Here is a 19,602-nt window from a genome sequence, read left to right on the forward strand (position 1 = left end):
CGGAACCCTCCGATCCTCGCACCACGCTACATATTTTCGCCAAATGCGGTGATAATGTTTCACGGTGACTTCCTTCCGTGCCTTAATCAAGGTAGGAATGACTTCTTCTGGAATGCCTTTCCCTTTTAGGATCTGGCGTTCAACCGCCATGCCGTCAAACGCAGCCGCGGTAAGTCTTGAAAAAGACAGGGACCCTGCTGTAGCAGGTCCCTTCTCAGAGGTAGAGGCCACGGTTCGTCCGTGAGCATCTCTTGAAGTTCCGGATACCAAGTCCTTCTCGGCCAATCCGGAACCACTAGTATTGTTCTTACTCTTCTTTGCCGTATGATCTTCAATACCTTTGGTATGAGCGGCAGAGGAGGAAACACATACACTGACTGGTACACCCAAGGAGTTACCAGTGCGTCCACAGCTATTGCCTGTGGATCTCTTGACCTGGCGCAATATTTGTCCAGTTTCTTGTTGAGGCGAGACGCCATCATGTCTACAATTGGTCTTTCCCAACGGTCTATTAACATGTTGAAGACTTCTGGATGTAGACCCCACTCTCCCGGATGAAGATCGTGTCTGCTGAGGAAGTCTGCTTCCCAGTTGTCCACGCCCGGGATGAACACTGCTGACAGTGCTATCACGTGATTCTCCGCCCAGCGAAGAATCTTGGCAGCTTCTGCCATTGCACTCCTGCTTCTTGTGCCGCCCTGCCTGTTTACATGGGCGACCGCCGTGATGTTGTCCGACTGAATCAACACCGGCTTTCCTTGCAGGAGAAGTTCCGCCTGGCTTAGAGCATTGTAGATTGCTCTTAGTTCCAGAATGTTTATGTGAAGAGACTTTTCCAGACTCGTCCATACTCCCTGGAAGTTTCTTCCTTGTGTGACTGCTCCCCAGCCTCTCAGGCTGGCGTCCGTGGTCACCAGGATCCAATCCTGAATGCCGAATCTGCGGCCTTCTAATAGGTGAGCCTTCTGCAACCACCACAGAAGTGACACCCTTGTCTTTGGTGACAGGGTTATTCGCAGGTGCATCTGCAGATGCGACCCTGACCATTTGTGCATGGAATCTGCCGAATGGAATTGCTTCGTAAGAAGCCACCATTTTTCCCAGGACTCTTGTGCATTGATGTACTGACACTTTTCCTGGTTTTAGGAGGTTCCTGACCAGATCGGATAACTCCTTGGCTTTTTCCTCTGGAAGGAAAACCTTTTTCTGAACCGTGTCCAGAATCATTCCTAGGAACAGCAGACGAGTTGTCGGGATTAAATGGGATTTTGGAATATTCAGAATCCACCCGTGTTGTCTTAGCACCTCTTGAGATAGTGCTAAAGCTGTCTCCAGCTGTTCTCTGGACCTTGCCCTTATTAGGAGATCGTCCAAGTATGGGATAACTAATACGCCTTTTCTTCGAAGAAGAATCATCATCTCGGCCATTACCTTGGTAAAGACCCGAGGCGCCGTGGACAATCCGAACGGCAGCGTCTGAAACTGATAGTGACAGTTTTGAACAATGAACCTGAGGTACCCCTGGTGTGCGGGGTAAATCGGAACGTGTAGATACGCATCCTTGATGTCCAAGGATACCATAAAGTCCCCTTCTTCCAGGTTCGCTATCACTGCTCTGAGTGACTCCATCTTGAACTTGAACTTTTTTATGTAGAGGTTCAAGGACTTCAGATTTAGAATAGGCCTTACCGAGCCATCCGGCTTCGGTACCACAAATAGAGTGGAATAATACCCCTTTCCTTGTTGTAATAGGGGTACTTTGACTATCACCTGCTGAGCGTACAGCTTGTGAATGGCTTCCAACACCCTCTCCCTTTCGGAAGAGACGGTTGGTAAGGCAGACTTCAGGAAACGATGAGGAGGATCCGTCTCTAATTCCAACCTGTACCCCTGAGATATTATCTGCAGGATCCAGGGGTCTACCTGCGAGTGAGCCCACTGCGCGCTGTAATTTTTGAGACGGCCCCCCACTGTCCCCGAGTCCGCTTGAGAGGCCCCAGCGTCATGCTGAGGTTTTTGCAGGAGCCGGGGAGGGCTTCTGTTCCTGGGAAGGAGCTGCCTGTTGGTGTCTCTTCCCTCTTCCTCTGCCTCGTGGCAGGTACGACAAGCCCTTTGCTCTCTTATTTTTGTAGGAGCGAAAAGGCTGTGGTTGAAAGGTCGGTGCCTTTCTCTGTTGGGGAGTGACTTGAGGTAAAAAAGTGGATTTCCCGGCAGTAGCCGTGGCCACCAAGTCTGATAGACCAACTCCAAATAACTCCTCCCCTTTATACGGCAAAACCTCCATGTGACGTTTTGAATCCGCATCGCCTGTCCACTGTCGTGTCCATAAGGCTCTTCTGGCTGAAATGGACATAGCACTCACCCGAGATGCCAGTGTGCAAATATCCCTCTGTGCATCACGCATATAGATAAATGCATCCTTTATTTGTTCTAACGACAGTAAAACATTGTCCCTATCTAGGGTATCAATATTTTCAATCAGGGATTCTGACCAAACTACTCCAGCACTGCACATCCAGGCAGTTGCTATAGCTGGTCGTAGTATAACACCTGCATGTGTGTATATATTCTTTTGAATAACTTCCATCTTTCTATCTGATGGATCCTTAAGTGCGGCCGTCTCAGGAGAGGGTAACGCCACTTGTTTGGATAAGCGTGTGAGCGCCTTGTCCACCTTAGGGGGTGTTTCCCAGCGCGCCCTAACCTCTGGCGGGAAAGGGTATAATGCCAATAACTTTTTTGAAATTATCAACTTTTTATCAGGAGCAACCCACGCTTCATCACACACGTCATTTAATTCTTCTGATTCAGGAAAAACTGTTTGTAGTTTTTTCACACCATACATAATACCCTGTTTTACGGTATCTGTAGTATCAGCTAAATGTAACGTCTCCTTCATTGCCAAAATCATATAACGTGTGGCCCTACTGGAAAATACGTTTGAATTTCTACCGTCGTCACTGGAATCAGTGCCCGTGTCTGGGTCTGTGTCGACCGACTGAGGCAAAGGGCGTTTTACAGCCCCTGACGGTGTTTGAGGCGCCTGGACAGGCATTAATTGATTGTCCGGCCGCCTCATGTCCTCAACTGACTGTTTAAGGGAAGATAAACCATCACGTAATTCCACAAATAAAGGCATCCATTCTGGTGTCGACCCCCTGGGGGGTGACATCTGCATATTTGGCAATTGCTCCGCCTCCACACCAATATCGTCCTCATACATGTCGACACCACGTACCGACACACACCGCAAACTCACAGGGAATGCTCTAATGAAGACAGGACCCACTAGCCCTTTTGGGGAGACAGAGGGAGAGTCTGCCAGCACACACCACAAAGCGCTATATATACAAGGGATATCCTTATATTAAGTGCTCCCTTATAGCTGCTTTAATATATATATATATAGCCATTAATGTGCCCCCCCTCTCTGTTTTACCCTGTTTCTGTAGTGCAGTGCAGGGGAGAGACCTGGGAGCCGTTCTGACCAGCGGAGCTGTGACAGAAAATGGCGCCGTGTGCTGAGGAGATAGGCCCCGCCCCTTTTTCGGCGGGTTCTTCTCCCGCTATTTTTCCAGTCAGGCAGGGGTTAAATATCTCCATATAGCCCCTATGGGCTATATGTGAGGTATTTTTAGCCTTGTATAAGGTTTATATTTGCCTCTCAGAGCGCCCCCCCCCAGCGCTCTGCACCCTCAGTGACTGCCCAGTGAAGTGTGCTGAGAGGAAAATGGCGCACAGCTGCAGTGCTGTGCGCTACCTTATGAAGACTGAGGAGTCTTCAGCCGCCGGTTTCCGGACCTCTTCACGCTTCAGCATCTGCAAGGGGGTCGGCGGCGCGGCTCCGGGACCGGACTCCACGGCTGGGCCTGTGTTCGATCCCTCTGGAGCTAATGGTGTCCAGTAGCCAAGCAGCAAATCCACTCTGCATGCAGGTGAGTTTACTACTTTCCCCCTAAGTCCCACGTTGCAGTGATCCTGTTGCCAGCAGGACTCACTGTAAAGAAAAAAACCTAAACTAAACTTTCTCTAAGCAGCTCTTTAGGAGAGCCACCTAGATTGCACCCTTCTCGTTCGGGCACAAAATCTAACTGGAGTCTGGAGGAGGGTCATAGGGGGAGGAGCCAGTGCACACCACCTGACCTAGTAAAGCTTTACTTTTTTGTGCCCTGTCTCCTGCGGAGCCGCTATCCCCCCATGGTCCTTTCAGGAACCCCAGCATCCACTTAGGACGATAGAGAAATATATATATATATACACACACACATATATATATATATATATATATATACACCCCTTAACAGAGAGGTGGCACTCTTAGGATGATTTCATGATTAACAGGTTTTCACCCAATTATTGCAATGTTTCGGTATTCAGGACATCATATATGCCTGACGACGGCAGGAATAAAATAACGAAACGTTGCAATAATTGGGTGAAGACCTGTTAATTATGAAAAAATCCTTAGAGTGCCGCCTCTCTGTGAAGGTATCTATAGCAAGCATTTGCATAATAAAGTCACCGGGTGCTTTTTGTAATTTCTCTGGAGTGCCAAATACATGCTACTTTGTATAAATATATTACAGACATATATTACATACAGCTGTGCAAGGGAGACTACTACTAGCAATCACATGACCACCACCATCCAAGCACTAAAGGCCCTGTTCCTGATAGTGCTGTATCTGGAGGGACCAGGGGGCACAGGTGTAGAGACATTTGATTCAAGTCATGTAACCACTCAGGTTTTGGGCAGTTCTCTGGTAAAGGATGATTACTAAATGGTCAAGTGCTATTCTGCCTGGCTCGATCAGAGCACACTACAATTTCCATATGACACACAGAAAACACTTGTAATGAGACGGCTCGCAGAGTAAAGCTGTGACACTGTTGCAGCGTGATGTGACAGATCCTCCCCGGGCACTGTGTAGCTGTCAGCCAGCAGATGGAGCAGCAGCTAAACATTTCCAGCTGCACTAGTCAGGAGAAGTCTCTCTTTCCCCTCCGTGTAGCTTTTAGCATTAGGGGAGGGTGATTGGGAGCAGCCAATCCAGGCACACGCTGTTATAGCAACAGAGCAGAATGTGCTGTAGTGTAGTGAGATAGGAAAGCAGAGGGGGATTAAAAAAAAAAGAAGAAAAACTAAAATAATGAAGGAGAGTGGAGTTACTCGCGTTGCATTGCATCAATGGAATGAATAAAAAGCCGGGTGCTGGAGAAAAGTTTCTCAGGACTCCTGGGGGCTGCAGGGATAGCTGCTGCGGTATCTTGTCTGCTCACAGGCACCATCCCCATTGTTTGTGCGTTTCCAAAATATGGCAAAGGTTCAGGTGAACAATGTAGTGGTGCTGGATAACCCTTCTCCTTTCTACAACCCTTTCCAGTTTGAAATCACCTTTGAATGCATAGAGGACCTGTCTGAAGGTGAGTTACCGTCGGGGCTTAACAGTGGACAGTCTGCTAAGGCTGCGGGCTAGTAAACCAGAGGTTAAACCTGAGTGCTCACAGGCCTGCTGCTAGGCTGGGGGACATCTAATGCAGGGCTGTCATCGCCAGGCGCCTCACTCCAACCTGTGTGTATGGGAATGCCAATGCTGCTGCTGCACATCACAGGGAAAGTTTCAGGTGCCAGCAGCAGGCGCCCGATGTGTGTGGCGGGTGCCAGGGGGCGGCAGGAGGAGCTGCTCCCTGACCCCACTCATCACAGCCGGATCAATACACATTTGATTTTATATTCAGATTTATCTTGTTTAATATAGAAGCAGACATGTTTAGATAAAAATGAAAGTGTAAAAGGATTTCTCTATTCTTCGCCATAAGTAAGCTTTGTAAACGTATGTCATTGTGATTCTTGTATCTCACTGTATACAAACTGCTCAACCCTAGATAACGTTGTCATCTGTATCTCACTGTATACAAACTGCATACTGTATACGTTCTGTAGGGTCCAAAGTCTGCGTTTACGTCTGCAGACCAAGCAAGTTGTAGCTTTGTGTACTCTGTGCCCTACTGTAGATTTATATGTATTCAGCACCGGTGACGACATATAACCCTTTCCATGATAAGTTACCCAGAAATTATCTTGAGAGTAGATCTGATGACATGTATAACATCTTATCATCCACTACTTATCAGCAAAGTTACAGCCAGTGGCAGAGTTACAGAAACTAGAACAATCACAAAACACTTGAAGAATTATTATTATTATTATCAGTTTCTTATATAGTGCAGCATATTCTGTTGCGCTTTACAATTAGAACAACAGTCATAGAACAAAACTGGACAAAAACAGACCGACATAGAGGTAGGAAGGCCTTGCTCGCAATCTATAGAATGCCATAAGTTACATACATCAGGCACTATAGTAGTGGAATGTGGTGCCCTTCCCAGTTGTTCCAGCAGTGACTAGACTCATTTTGATTTTAAACATTCACAAATAGATTTGTTAAAGGTCACAGGAGATAAGAGGTTTGATATAATAACCCAATCTCCACCATTAGGGTGCTTATAAATTTCTCTGACGTCCTAGTGGATGCTGGGGACTCCGTAAGGACCATGGGGAATAGACGGGCTCCGCAGGAGACTGGGCACTCTATAGAAAGATTTAGGACTATCTGGTGTGCACTGGCTCCTCCCCCTATGACCCTCCTCCAAGCCTCAGTTAGATTTCTGTGCCCGGCTGAGCTGGATGCACACTAGGGGCTCTCCTGAGCTCCTAGCAGAAAGTATAGTTTAGGTTTTTTATTTTCAGTGAGACCTGCTGGCAACAGGCTCACTGCAACGAGGGACTAAGGGGAGAAGAAGCGAACCTACCTAAGTGGTGGTAGCTTGGGCTTCTTAGGCTACTGGACACCATTAGCTCCAGAGGGATCGAACACAGGACCCGACCTCGTCGTCCGTTCCCGAAGCCGCGCCGCCGTCCCTCTTACAGAGCCAGAAACAAGAAGGTGGTCCGGAAAATCGGCGGCTGAAGACTTCTGTCTTCTCCAAGGTAGCGCACAGCACTGCAGCTGTGCGCCATTGCTCCTCATGCACACCACACACTGCGGTCGCTGATGGGTGCAGGGCGCTGGGGGGGGCGCGCCCTGAGCAGCAATAATAACACCTTGGCTGGCAAAACTAACACCATATATAGCCCCAGAGGCTATATAGGTGTATATTAACCCCTGCCAGAAACGATAAAATAGCGGGAGAAAGCCAGCCGAAAAAAGGGGCGGAGCCAACTCCCTCAGCACACTGGCGCCATTATTCCCTCACAGTTCCGCTGGAAGGAAGCTCCCTGGCTCTCCCCTGCAGTCCTGCACTACAGAAAGGGTAAAAAAGAGAGGGGGGGGCACAATTTAGGCGCAGTGTATATATATATATATATATATATATATATATATATATATAGGCAGCTATAGGGGAAAACACTCTGTATAGTGATATCCCTGTGTTATATAGCGCCCTGGTGTGTGCTGGCATACTCTCCCACTGTCTCCCCAAAGGGCTTTGTGGGGTCCTGTCCTCTGTAAGAGCATTTGCTGTGTGTCGGTACTGCTGTCGGAAATACTAGGTGCACCACGTGCAAATATATAGAAAAAAGACAATATGTAAATACCGATAAGGGGGAAAAACAATATAAAATCAGAAGTCATATTAATTGTAACTCTACATACGTTATATATATATACTCCAATGTGGGTGCGGCCTATATTATGTGGGCCGCACTACTAGAAAACTTCGAATTCGGTTTCTCGAGCACCGTAGAAACATTATTAACAGAGTCTCTACGCACAGTGTTTCTCAACATTTTAATGACTTTCATAATGGGGACCCAAAAAGTCTCAGAATAATAGGAATTGAACACATCTCAATGACCAATAGGGGAGGGGACCGCTTCAAGAAACTATGCCAACAAGAGGTTTATTGGATGTTTAGAATGGGGTCTATCCATCCAGATGGCCTCAATGAAGCAGTAGAGCTGAACACGGTTATCTAAGACACATACCATTTAAATCATAGATTCGATCCTTCTCAGTAATCTAACATATACTTATAATAGGTTCTGTAATCACTCCTCTAATCACTATTTAAATGATTGTTTCTCTAAAAGCCTAAGAAATAGCATATATACACTTATCAACATGCTTCTTATATCCCTTTATTCTTAATGATTTAGCTCTATCCGTTTGTCCTCTATAAAGTAATAATAGAGAAAACCCAGAGGAATGAGGTTCTTAAATTTATATGAACCAATTCAACAAAATCAAATATATCCTTTCTTTCCCTATAACAATTACAAAATTCTACTGGCAGACTATAGCCCAAGTAAAGATTGTCTAGCGAGATCACACCCGCAGAAATGGGGTTAACAACTTGCTCGATCCATTTTGTATGCGGTTGTCATGGTTACCGGACTGGGAGCGACACGTATACTTCCGCATACGTAATCACGCTCCTCGCCGGAGTCCTACTGTAACCATAACGACGGAGGCACTTCCGCACACACCTCTCCCGTTTGACACATCCGGGGGAGGCGCTACAAGGGGATTGTTACACCTAAGCCCCGTCCCCATGACGACGGCCGGGGAATCCTTATAGGCTACTTACTAACGATACGTCACTTCCGGTTTCCGTTACCTAGGTAACGGCCCGGGAGTAAACTAAGAAACCTCCGCAAAGGAAAGAAAAAATGCATATAGCGGCACATAAGAGTAAGAAAAAGTAGGTTTGGAATAAGATATCAGTAATGGTCACCCTGAAACAGTAGATCAGCATGGTCTGACTACCTCCATAATATTGAACATATAACAACAGGTTGTTTCCAACTAGATCATGTGACATTAATCACATGACCAACACTAACCACATGACCTTCCATTCCACCTATAAAATCCTTTAGCCGACAGTTTCCACGACTACACATTAGTAAACAAAAGTATTGATTGGATAAAACATATCTCTAAGCATTAGTTAGATATATAACAAACCCCTATTAGGACTAAAAACAAAAGTATAACACCACCAGAAGTTTCTATTTACAAGCAGGTCTGTCTCCTATACCTATTTTAACAGGTTTTGTTATTGTAAACAGAGTTATGCATGATCAACAGGAAATGTGCATCCAGGTGTCAATTAAGCCACCATTTTGTATAGGGTATATAAAGCCCAAACCCAGGCATTACTGTATACCTTTGAAAAAGCTGCAAGGCATATGCAGCGAAACGCGTCATGTTACCAGGATATTGCATGCTTTGAGCACGACTATCTCCAACCGGATCTGAACCAGCCCACAACAATTTCCAGCTACCCAGAGGAATCCCAGAGAGGCACCATCCAACCACCGCATTGCATGAGGTACCCACAAACTTTTGGGACATTTATTCCTTTTAAAACCCTCTAGCGGTCTATGGAAATTACAAAGGACTCTTCTGGTACTATCTGAATGGGACTTATATAGTGGAAAATTATTGGATATAAACCATCCTTGGGCAATATTTGGAACAGATCCTTCAGAGTCTATATGACACATGTCCGGAATTAACATCTTGGGTAAAATTTTACAATTCCATAGCATGCTTATGGTATAATGTAATTGCACATAATATTACTGTTTTTTAAGCAAATAGTGTTTTTAATAAATTGTTATTAATTTTACACATTTAGTGGATATTGCTCATTTCCTCTCAAAGCGCAGCCTTCTTTCCTTTTTTCTTTGCAATTGTATTTATTGGGAGTGACTTCCCTCTTAAACATTGGCTGCTGCTTAGCTAAAGCCCCTCATCTCACAGCGCCCGAATACCCCAGGGTATTTTTTACCTTTCTTCCACTGCTGTCGACATGTATGATGAGGATAATGATGTGGAGGCGGAGCAAATGCCTGTGAATGTGATGTCACCCCCTTCGGGGTCGACACCAGTGTGGATGGACTTATGGAAGGAATTACGTGACAGTGTCAGCTCCTTACATAAAAGGTTTGACGACATAGGACAGCCGGCTACTCAGCTTGTGCCTGTCCAAGCGTCTCAAATGTCATCAGGGGCTGTAAAACGCCCGCTACCTCAGATGACAGATACAGATGTCGACACGGATACCGACTCCAGTGTCGACGATGATGAGACGAGTGTACCCTCCAATAGATCCACCCGTTATATGATTGAGGCTATGAAAAATGTATTACACATTTCTGATGATACCCCAGGTACCACAAAAAAGGGTATTATGTTTGGTGAGAAAAAACTACCAGTAGTTTTTCCTGCATCTGACTAACTAAATGAGGTGTGTGAGGAAGCGTGGACTTCCCCAGATAAGAAATTGATCATTTCTAAACGGTTAATAGCTGCGTACCCTTTCCCGCCAGAGGATAGGTCACGCTGGGAAACACCCCCTAGGGTAGATAAAGCGCTGACACGCTTATCAAAGAAGGTGGCACTACCGTCTCCGGATACGGCCGCCCTAAAAGAACCTGCTGATAGAAAGCAGGAAAGTACCCTAAAAGCTATATACACACACACTGGCATTATATTGAGACCCGCTATTGCATCAGCTTGGATGTGCAGTGCTGCTGCTGCGTGGTCAGACTCCCTGTCGGAAAACATTGATACCATGGATAGGGACAATATTTTGCTAACGATTGACCATATAAAAGACGCGGTCTTATACATGCGTGATGCACAGAGGGATATTTGCCGGCTGGCATCAAAAATAAGCGCTATGTCCATTGCCGCCAGACGGGGGTTATGGACTAGGCAATGGTCAGGTGATGCCGACTCCAAGCGGCACATGGAAGTTTTACCCTATAAAGGGGTGGAACTTTTTGGGGAAGGTCTTTCAGACCTCGTTTCCACAGCTACTGCTGGGAAATCGACTTTTTGCCACAGGCTACCCCACAGCAAAAGAAGGCACCGTATTATCAAGTACAGTCCTTTCGGCCCCAGAAAAATGAGCGGGCTAGAGGCTCATCCTTTCTGCCGAGGGGCAGAGGAAGGGGGAAAAAGCTGCAGCACACAGCTAGTTCCCAGGAGCAGAAGTCCTCCCCTGCGTCCGGTAAGTCCACAGCATGACGCTGGGGCTGCTCAGGCGGAATCGGGAACGGTGGGGGCACGTCTCAGGTTTTTCAGCACACAGTGGGCTCTCTCACAAGTGGATCCCTGGGTCCTTCAAGTAGTATCTCAGGGGTACAGGCTGGAATTCGAGACGTCTCCCCCCCCCGCCGTTTCCTAAAATCTGCCTTGCCGGCAACTCCCTCTGCCAGGGAGGCAGTGTTGGTGGCTATTCAAAAACTGTATTCGCAGAAGGTGATTGTCAAGGTACCCCTCCTTCAGCAAGGAAAGGGTTACTACTCCACAATGTTTGTGGTACCGAAACCGGACGGTTCGGTGAGACCCATCTTAAATTTAAAAGCCTTGAACACTTATATCAAAAGGTTCAAGTTCAAGATGGAATCGCTCAGGGCGGTTATTGCGAGCCTGGAGGAGGGGGATTACATGGTATCCCTGGACATCAAGGATGCGTACCTGCATGTCCCCATTTACCCTCCGCACCAGGAGTACCTCAGATTTGTGGTACAGGACTGTCACTATCAGTTCCAGACGCTGCCGTTTGGGTTATCCACGGCACAGAGGGTCTTTACCAAGGTAATGGCCGAAATGATGATACTCCTTCGCAAGAAGGGAGTTTTAATTATCCCATACTTGGACGATCTCCTGATAAAGGCGAGGTCCAAACAGTTGATAGTGGGGGTGGCACTTTCTCAGGAAGTGCTACAACAGCACGGCTGGATTCTAAACATTCCAAAGTCACAGCTGGTCCCGACGACAAGTCTTCTGTTCCTGGGAATGATTCTGGACACAGACCAGAAAAGAGTGTTTCTTCCACTGGAAAAAGCCGAGGAATTGTCATCTCTGGTCAGAGACATCCTAAAACCAGGAAAAGTGTCGGTACATCAATGCACACGAGTCCTGGGAAAAATGGTAGCTTCATACGAAGCAATTCCATTCAGAAGGTTCCACGCAAGGACGTTCCAGTGGGACCTGTTGGACAAATGGTCCGGGTCCCATCTCCAGATGCAACAGCGGATAACCCTATCGGCCAGAACCAGGGTGTCGCTGCTGTGGTGGCTGCAGAGGGCTCATCTACTAGAGGGCCGCAGATTCGGAATACAGGACTGGGTCCTGGTGACCACGGATGCCAGCCTTCGGGGCTGGGGGGCAGTCACAAAGGGAAAAAATTTCCAAGGACTGTGGTCAAATCAGGAGATTTCTCTTCACATAAATATCCTGGAGCTAAGGGCCATTTACAATGCCCTAAGCCAGGCAAGACCCCTGCTTCAAAACCAGCCGGTACTGATCCAGTCAGACAACATCACGGTGGTCGCCCATGTAAACAGACAGGGCGGCACGAGAAGCAGGATGGCGATGGCAGAAGCCACAAGGATTCTCAGATGGGCAGAGAATCATGTGTTAACACTGACGGCAGTGTTCATTCCGGGAGTGGACAACTGGGAAGCAGACTTCCTCAGCAGGCACGACCTCCACCCGGGAGAATGGGGACTTCATCCAGAAGTCTTCCAAATGCTGGTCAACCGGTGGGAAAAACCACAGGTAGACATGATGGCGTCCCGCCTCAACAAGAAGTTGAAAAGATATTGCGCCCGGTCAAGAGACCCTCAGGCGATAGCGGTGGACGCTCTAGTGACACCATGGGTGTACCAGTCGGTTTATGTGTTTCCTCCTCTACCTCTCATACCCAAGGTATTGAGAATAATAAGAAGGCGAGGAGTGAAAACCATACTCGTGGTTCCGGATTGGCCAAGAAGAGCTTGGTACCCGGAACTTCAAGAGATGCTTACAGAGGACCCTTGGCCTCTGCCGCTCAGACAAGACCTGCTGCAGCAGGGACCCTGTCTGTTCCAAGACTTACCGCGGCTGCGTTTGACGGCATGGCGGTTGAACACCGGATCCTGAAGGAAAAGGGTATTCCGGAGGAAGTCATCCCTACCCTGATCAAAGCCAGGAAGGATGTCACCGCAAGACATTATCACCGCATTTGGCGAAAATATGTTGCTTGGTGTGAGGCCATGAAGGCCCCGACGGAGGAATTTCAACTGGGTCGATTCCTGCACTTCCTGCAAGCAGGGGTGACGTTGGGCCTCAAATTGGGGTCCATAAAGGTCCAGATTTCGGCTCTGACGATTTTCTTCCAAAAAGAACTGGCTTCACTGCCCGAAGTTCAGACTTTTGTCAAAGGAGTACTGCATATTCAGCCTCCTTTTGTGCCCCCAGTGGCACCTTGGGATCTCAATGTGGTTTTGGCATTCCTGAAATCACATTGGTTCGAACCACTTAAGACTGTGAATTTAAAATATCTCACGTGGAAAGTGGTCATGCTGTTGGCCCTGGCGTCGGCCAGGCGGGTTTCAGAATTGGCGGCTTTGTCTTGTAAAAGCCCTTATCTGATTTTCCATATGGATAGGGCAGAATTGAGGACTCGTCCTCAGTTTCTCCCAAAGGTGGTCTCAGCTTTTCACTTGAACCAACCTATTGTGGTGCCTGCGGCTACTAGGGACTTGGAGGATTCCAAGTTGCTGGACGTAGTCAGGGCCCTAAAAATTTATATTTCCAGGACGGCTGGAGTCAGAAAGACTGACTCGCTGTTTATCCTGTATGCACCCACCAAGCTGGGTGCTCCTGCTTCTAAGCAGTCTATTGCACGCTGGATTTGTAGCACTATTCAGCTGGCGCATTCTGCGGTAGGCTTACCGCAGCCTAAATCTGTAAAAGCCCATTCCACACGGAAGGTGGGCTCATCTTGGGCGGCTGCCCGAGGGGTCTCGGCTTTACAACTTTGCCGAGCAGCTACTTGGTCGGGGGCAAACACGTTTGCAAAATTCTACAAATTTGATACCCTGGCTGAGGAGGACCTGGAATTCTCTCATTCGGTGCTGCAGAGTCATCCGCACTCTCCCGCCCGTTTGGGAGCTTTGGTATAATCCCCATGGTCCTTACGGAGTCCCCAGCATCCACTAGGACGTCAGAGAAAATAAGAATTTACTCACCGGTAATTCTATTTCTCGTAGTCCGTAGTGGATGCTGGGCGCCCATCCCAAGTGCGGATTGTCTGCAACACCTGTACATAGTAATTGTTACAAATATCGGGTTTTGTTGTGAGCCATCTCTTCAGAGGCTCCATTTGTTATCATACTGTTAACCGGGGTTCCTATCACGTGTTACATGGTGTGATTGGTGTGGCTGGTATGAGTCTTACCCGGGATTCAAAAATACTTCCTTATTGTGTCAGCTCTTCCGGGCACAGTTCCTAACTGAGGCTTGGAGGAGGGTCATAGGGGGAGGAGCCAGTGCACACCAGATAGTCCTAAATCTTTCTATAGAGTGCCCAGTCTCCTGCGGAGCCCGTCTATTCCCCATGGTCCTTACGGAGTCCCCAGCATCCACTACGGACTACGAGAAATAGAATTACCGGTGAGTAAATTCTTATTTTCTATTTAAAACTTGCCAGATTACTTAGAAGGCATCATAGATTTACATTTAACATAAAGGCCATGGTACCTTGTGTACACGCCATAGCTGCATCTACAGAAAACAGCAAAAAATATTGAAAGCACATTAAGAAACAGGCAAGTTTTTTTTTTTTTTCTGTTTTTGAATAAACTTGCCCAGATCACTGCATGCAGTTTAAAATAAGAATTTACTCACCGGTAATTCTATTTCTCGTAGTCCGTAGTGGATGCTGGGTACTCCGTAAGGGCCATGGGGAATAGACGGGCTCCGCAGGAGACTGGGCACTCTAAAAGAAAGATTAGGTACTATCTGGTGTGCACTGGCTCCTCCCTCTATGCCTCTCCTCCAGACCTCAGTTAGGGAAACTGTGCCCGGAAGAGCTGACACTACAAGGAAAGGATTTGGAATCCAGGGTAAGACTCATACCAGCCACACCAATCACACCGTACAACTTGTGATAACTATACCCAGTTAACAGTATGAACAACAAATGAGACTCATTAACAGATGGCTCATAACAAAACCCTTTAGTTAAGCAATAACTATATACACATATTGCAGAGAGTCCGCACTTGGGACGGGCTCCCAGCATCCACTACGGACTACGAGAAATAGAATTACCGGTGAGTAAATTCTTATTTTCTCTGACGTCCTAGTGGATGCTGGGTACTCCGTAAGGACCATGGGGATTATACCAAAGCTCCCAAACGGGTGGGAGAGTGCGGATGACTCTGCAGCACCGCATGAGCAAACTCAAGGTCCTCCTCAGCCAGGGTATCAAACTTGTAGAATTTTGCAAAGTGTTTGACCCCGACCAGGTAGCAGCTCGGCAAAGTTGTAATGCCGAGACCCCTTGGGCAGCCGCCCAAGAAGAGCCCCCTTCCTCGTGGAATGGGCTTTTACTGATTTAGGATGCGGCAGTCCTGCCGCAGAATGTGCAAGTTGAATCGTGCTACCGATCCAGCGAGCAATAGTCTGCTTAGAAGCAGGAGCACCCAGCTTGTTGGGTGCATGCAGGATAACAGCGAGTCAGTATTTCTGACTCTAGCCGTCCTGGAAACATAGATTTTCAGGGCCCGGACTACATCCAGCAACTTGGAGGCCTCCAAGTCCCGAGTAGCCACAGGCACCACAATAGGTTGGTTCAAATGAAACGCTGATACCACCTTAGGGAGAAATTGGGGACGAATCCTCAATTCTGCCCTGTCCCTATGGAAGATCAGATAAGGGCTTTCACATGACAAAGCCGCCAATTCTGACACACACCTAGCCGAAGCCAAGGCCAAATATATATGACCACTTTCCACGTGAGATACTTCAACTCCACGTTCTGAAGTGGCTCAAAACAATGTGATTTTAGGAAAACCAACACTACATTGAGATCCCAAGGTGCCACTGGAGGCACAAAAGGGGGCTGAATATGCAGCACTCCCTTAACAACGTCTGAACTTCAGGCAGCGTCTTTCCAAGCCTTTAACAGCTTAGGAATCACTTCATCTGGAACGCCCTTTTCCGTTAGGATCCGGCGTTCAACCGCCAAGCCTTCAAACGCATCCGCGGTAAGTCTTGGAACAGACAGGGCCCCTGCAGTAACAGGTCCTGTCTGAGAGACAGAGGCCATGGGTCCTCCGAGATCATTTCTTGTAATTCTGGGTACCAAGTCCTTCTTGGCCAATCCGGAACTACGAGTATAGTTCTTACTCCTCTCTTACTTACTATCCTCAGTACCTTGGGTATGAGAGGAAGAGGAGGGAACACATAAACCGACTGGTACACCCACGGTGTCACTAGTGCGTCCACAGCTATCGCCTGAGGGTCTCTTGACCTGGCGCAATACTTTTTTAGCTTTTTGTTGAGGCGGGACGCCATCATGTCCACCTGTGGCCGTTCCCAACGGTTCACAATCTGCGTGAAGACTTCTGGATGAAGTCCCCACTCTCCCGGGTGGAGGTCGTGCATGCTGAGAAAGTCTGCTTCCTAGTTTTCCACACCCGGAATGAACACTGCTGACAGTGTTAGCACGTGATACTCCGCCCATCGGAGAATCCTTGTGGCTTCTGCCAACGCCATCCTGCTTCTTGTGCCGCCTTGTCGGTTTACATGGGCGACAGCTGTGATGTTGTCTGACTGAATCAGCACCGGCTGGTTTTGAAGCAGGGGTTCTGCTTGCCTTAGGGCATTGTAAATGGCCCTTAGGTCCAGAATATTTATGTGTAGGGAAGTTTCCTGACTCGACCATTGTCCTCGGAAATTTCTTCCCTGAGTGACTGCTCCCCAACCTCGGAGGCTTGCATCCGTGGTCACCAGGACCCAGTCCTGAATGCCGAATCTGCGGCCCTCGAGAAGATGAGCACTCTGCAGCCACCACAGCAGAGACACCCTGGCCCTCGGGGACAGGGTGATCAGCCGATGCATCTGAAGATGCGATCCTCACTTGTCTAACAGGTCCCACTGAAAGTTCCTTGCATGGAACCTGCCGAAGGGAATTGCTTTGTAAGAAGCTACCATCTTTTCCAGGACTCGCGTGCAATGATGCACAGACACCTGTTTTGGTTTCAGGAGGTCTCTGACCAGAGATGACAACTCCTTGGCCTTCTCCTCCGGGAGAAACACCTTCTTCTGTTCTGTGTCCAGAAACATGCCCAATATCAGCAGACGCGTCGTAGGAACCAGCTGCGACTTTGGGATATTCAGAATCCAGCCGTGCTGTTGTAGCACTTCCTGAGATAGTGCTACTCCGATCAACGACTGCTCCTTGGACTTCGCCTTTATAAGGAGATCGTCCAAGTACGGGATAATTATAACTCCCTTCTTTCGAAGGAGTATCATCATTTTGGCCATTACCTTGGAATACACCCTCGGTGCCATGGACAGACCAAACGGCAACGTCTGGAATTGGTAATGTCAGTTCTGTACCACAACCTTTAGGTACTCCTGGTGAGGTGGGTAAATGGGGACATGTAGGTAAGCATCCATGATGTCCAGTGATACCATGTAATCCCCCTCTTCCAGGCTTGCAATAACCGCCCTGAGCGATTCCATTTTGAACTTGAACTTCCTTATATAAGTGTTCAAGGATTTCAAATTTAGAATGGGTCTTACCGAACCGTCTGGTTTCGGTACCACAAACATTGTGGAATAGTAACCCCGTCCCTGTTGAAGGAGGGGAACTTCTATTTTCACCTGCTGGAGGTACAGCTTGTGAATTGCCGCCCGTACTACCTCCCAGTCCTGGGGAGTAGCTGGCAAGGCTGATTTGAGGTAACGGCGAGGGAGAGACGCCTCGAATTCCAGCTTGTATCCCTGAGATACCACTTGTAGAACCCAGAGATCCACCTGTGAGCGAACCCACTGGTCGCTGAAGTTCCGGAGACGCGCCCCCACCGCACCTGGCTCCATCTGTGGAGCCCCAGCGTCATGCGGTGGACTTAGTAGAAGCAGGGGAGGATTTTTGTTCCTGGGAACTGGCTGTCTGGTGCAGCTTTTTCCCTCTCCCCCTGCCTCTGGGCAGAAAGGAAGCACCTTTGATCCGCTTGCCTTTCTGAGGCCGAAAGGACTGTACCTGATAGTACGGTGCTTTCTTAGGTTGTGAGGGAGCCTGAGGTAAAAATGTCGATTTCCCAGCTGTTGCTGTGGATACGAGGTCCGAGAGACCATCCCCAAACAATTCCTCACCCTTATAAGGCAAAACCTCCATGTGCCTTTTAGAATCAGTATCACCTGTCCACTGCCGGGTCCATAATACCCTCCTGGCAGAAATGGACATTGCATTAATTCTAGATGCCAGCCGGCAAATATCCCTCTGTGCATCCCTCATATATAAGACGACGTCTTTAATATGCTCTAAGGTTAGCAAAATAGTATCCCTGTCGAGGGTATCAATATTATCTGACAGGGTATCAGACCACGCTGCAGCAGCACTACACATCCATGCTGAAGCAATTGCAGGTCTCAGTATAGTACCTGAGTGTGTATACTGGAGTCAGACTCCGTGTCGACATCTGTGTCTGCCATCTGAGGTAGCGGGAGTTTGTGAGCCCCTGATGGTCTTTGAGACGCCTGGGCCGGCACGGGCTGAGAAGCCGGCTGTTAAGTCATCCAGCCTTTTATGTAAGGAGTTGACACTGTCGGTTAATACCTTCCACATATCCATTCACTCTGGTGTCGACCCCGCAGGGGGTGACATCACACTTATCGGCACCTGCTCCGCCTCCACATAAGCCTCCTCATCAAACATGTCGACACAGCCGTACCGACACACCGCACACACACAGGGAATGCTCTGACTGAGGACAGGACCCCACCAAGTCCTTTGGGGAGACAGAGAGAGAGTATGCCAGCACACACCACAGTGCTATATAATCAGGGATTTACACTAACACAAAGTGATTTTTCCCTATAGCTGCTTTACATATACAGTTTGCGCCTAAATTTAGTGCCCCCCCTCTCTTTTTTACCCTTTGAGCCTGGAAACTGCAGGGGAGAGCCTGGGGAGTTGTCTTCCAGCGGAGCTGTGAAGAAGAAATGGCGCCAGTGTGCTGAGGGAGATAGCCCCGCTCCCTTCTCGGCGGACTTCTCCCGCTCTTATATTTATGTTATGGCAGGGGATTTTTGCACATATATAGTTTTTTTTAGACTATATTATGTGCTGTTTGCCAAAGTAAGGTACTCTAATTGCAGCCCAGGGCGCCCCCCCCCCCCCCCAGCGCCCTGCACCCATCAGTGACCGGAGTATGTGGTGTGCATAGGGAGCAATGGCGCACAGCTGCAGTGCTGTGCGCTACCTTAATGAAGACCGGAGTCTTCAGCCGCCGATTTCCAGGATGTTCTTCTTGCTTCTGGCTCTGCAAGGGGGACGGCGGCGCGGCTCCGGGACCGGACGACCGAGGCTGGGCCTGTGTTCGATCCCTCTGGAGCTAATGGTGTCCAGTAGCCTAGAAGCCCAAGCTAGCTGCAAGCAGGTAGGTTCGCTTCTCTCCCCTAAGTCCCTCGTAGCAGTGAGTCTGTTGCCAGCAGATCTCACTGAAAATAAAAAACCTAACAAATACTTTCTTTACTAGAAGCTCAGGTGAGCCCCTAGTGTGCAACCAGCTCGAGCCGG

General features: G+C 48.2%; 2 protein-coding genes across 2 annotated transcripts in view; one reads left to right on the forward strand and one right to left on the reverse strand.

Annotated features, from left to right (window-relative positions):
* The window catches only part of MCM9 (minichromosome maintenance 9 homologous recombination repair factor), a 266,670-nt gene that overhangs the window by 56,184 nt on the left and 190,884 nt on the right, over positions 1-19,602 (reverse strand). The gene's annotated exons all lie outside the window — the stretch shown is intronic.
* The window catches only part of ASF1A (anti-silencing function 1A histone chaperone), a 52,444-nt gene continuing 37,884 nt past the window's right edge, over positions 5,043-19,602 (forward strand). Inside the window, exon 1 of the mRNA XM_063917225.1 lies at positions 5,043-5,424. Within this exon, the coding sequence (XP_063773295.1) occupies positions 5,316-5,424 (109 nt within the window). The 5' untranslated portion in view covers positions 5,043-5,315. The remainder of the gene's footprint in view (positions 5,425-19,602) is intronic.

The sequence above is a fragment of the Pseudophryne corroboree genome, chromosome 4 (assembly GCF_028390025.1).
Source record: "Pseudophryne corroboree isolate aPseCor3 chromosome 4, aPseCor3.hap2, whole genome shotgun sequence".
Lineage (NCBI taxonomy): Eukaryota > Metazoa > Chordata > Amphibia > Anura > Myobatrachidae > Pseudophryne > Pseudophryne corroboree.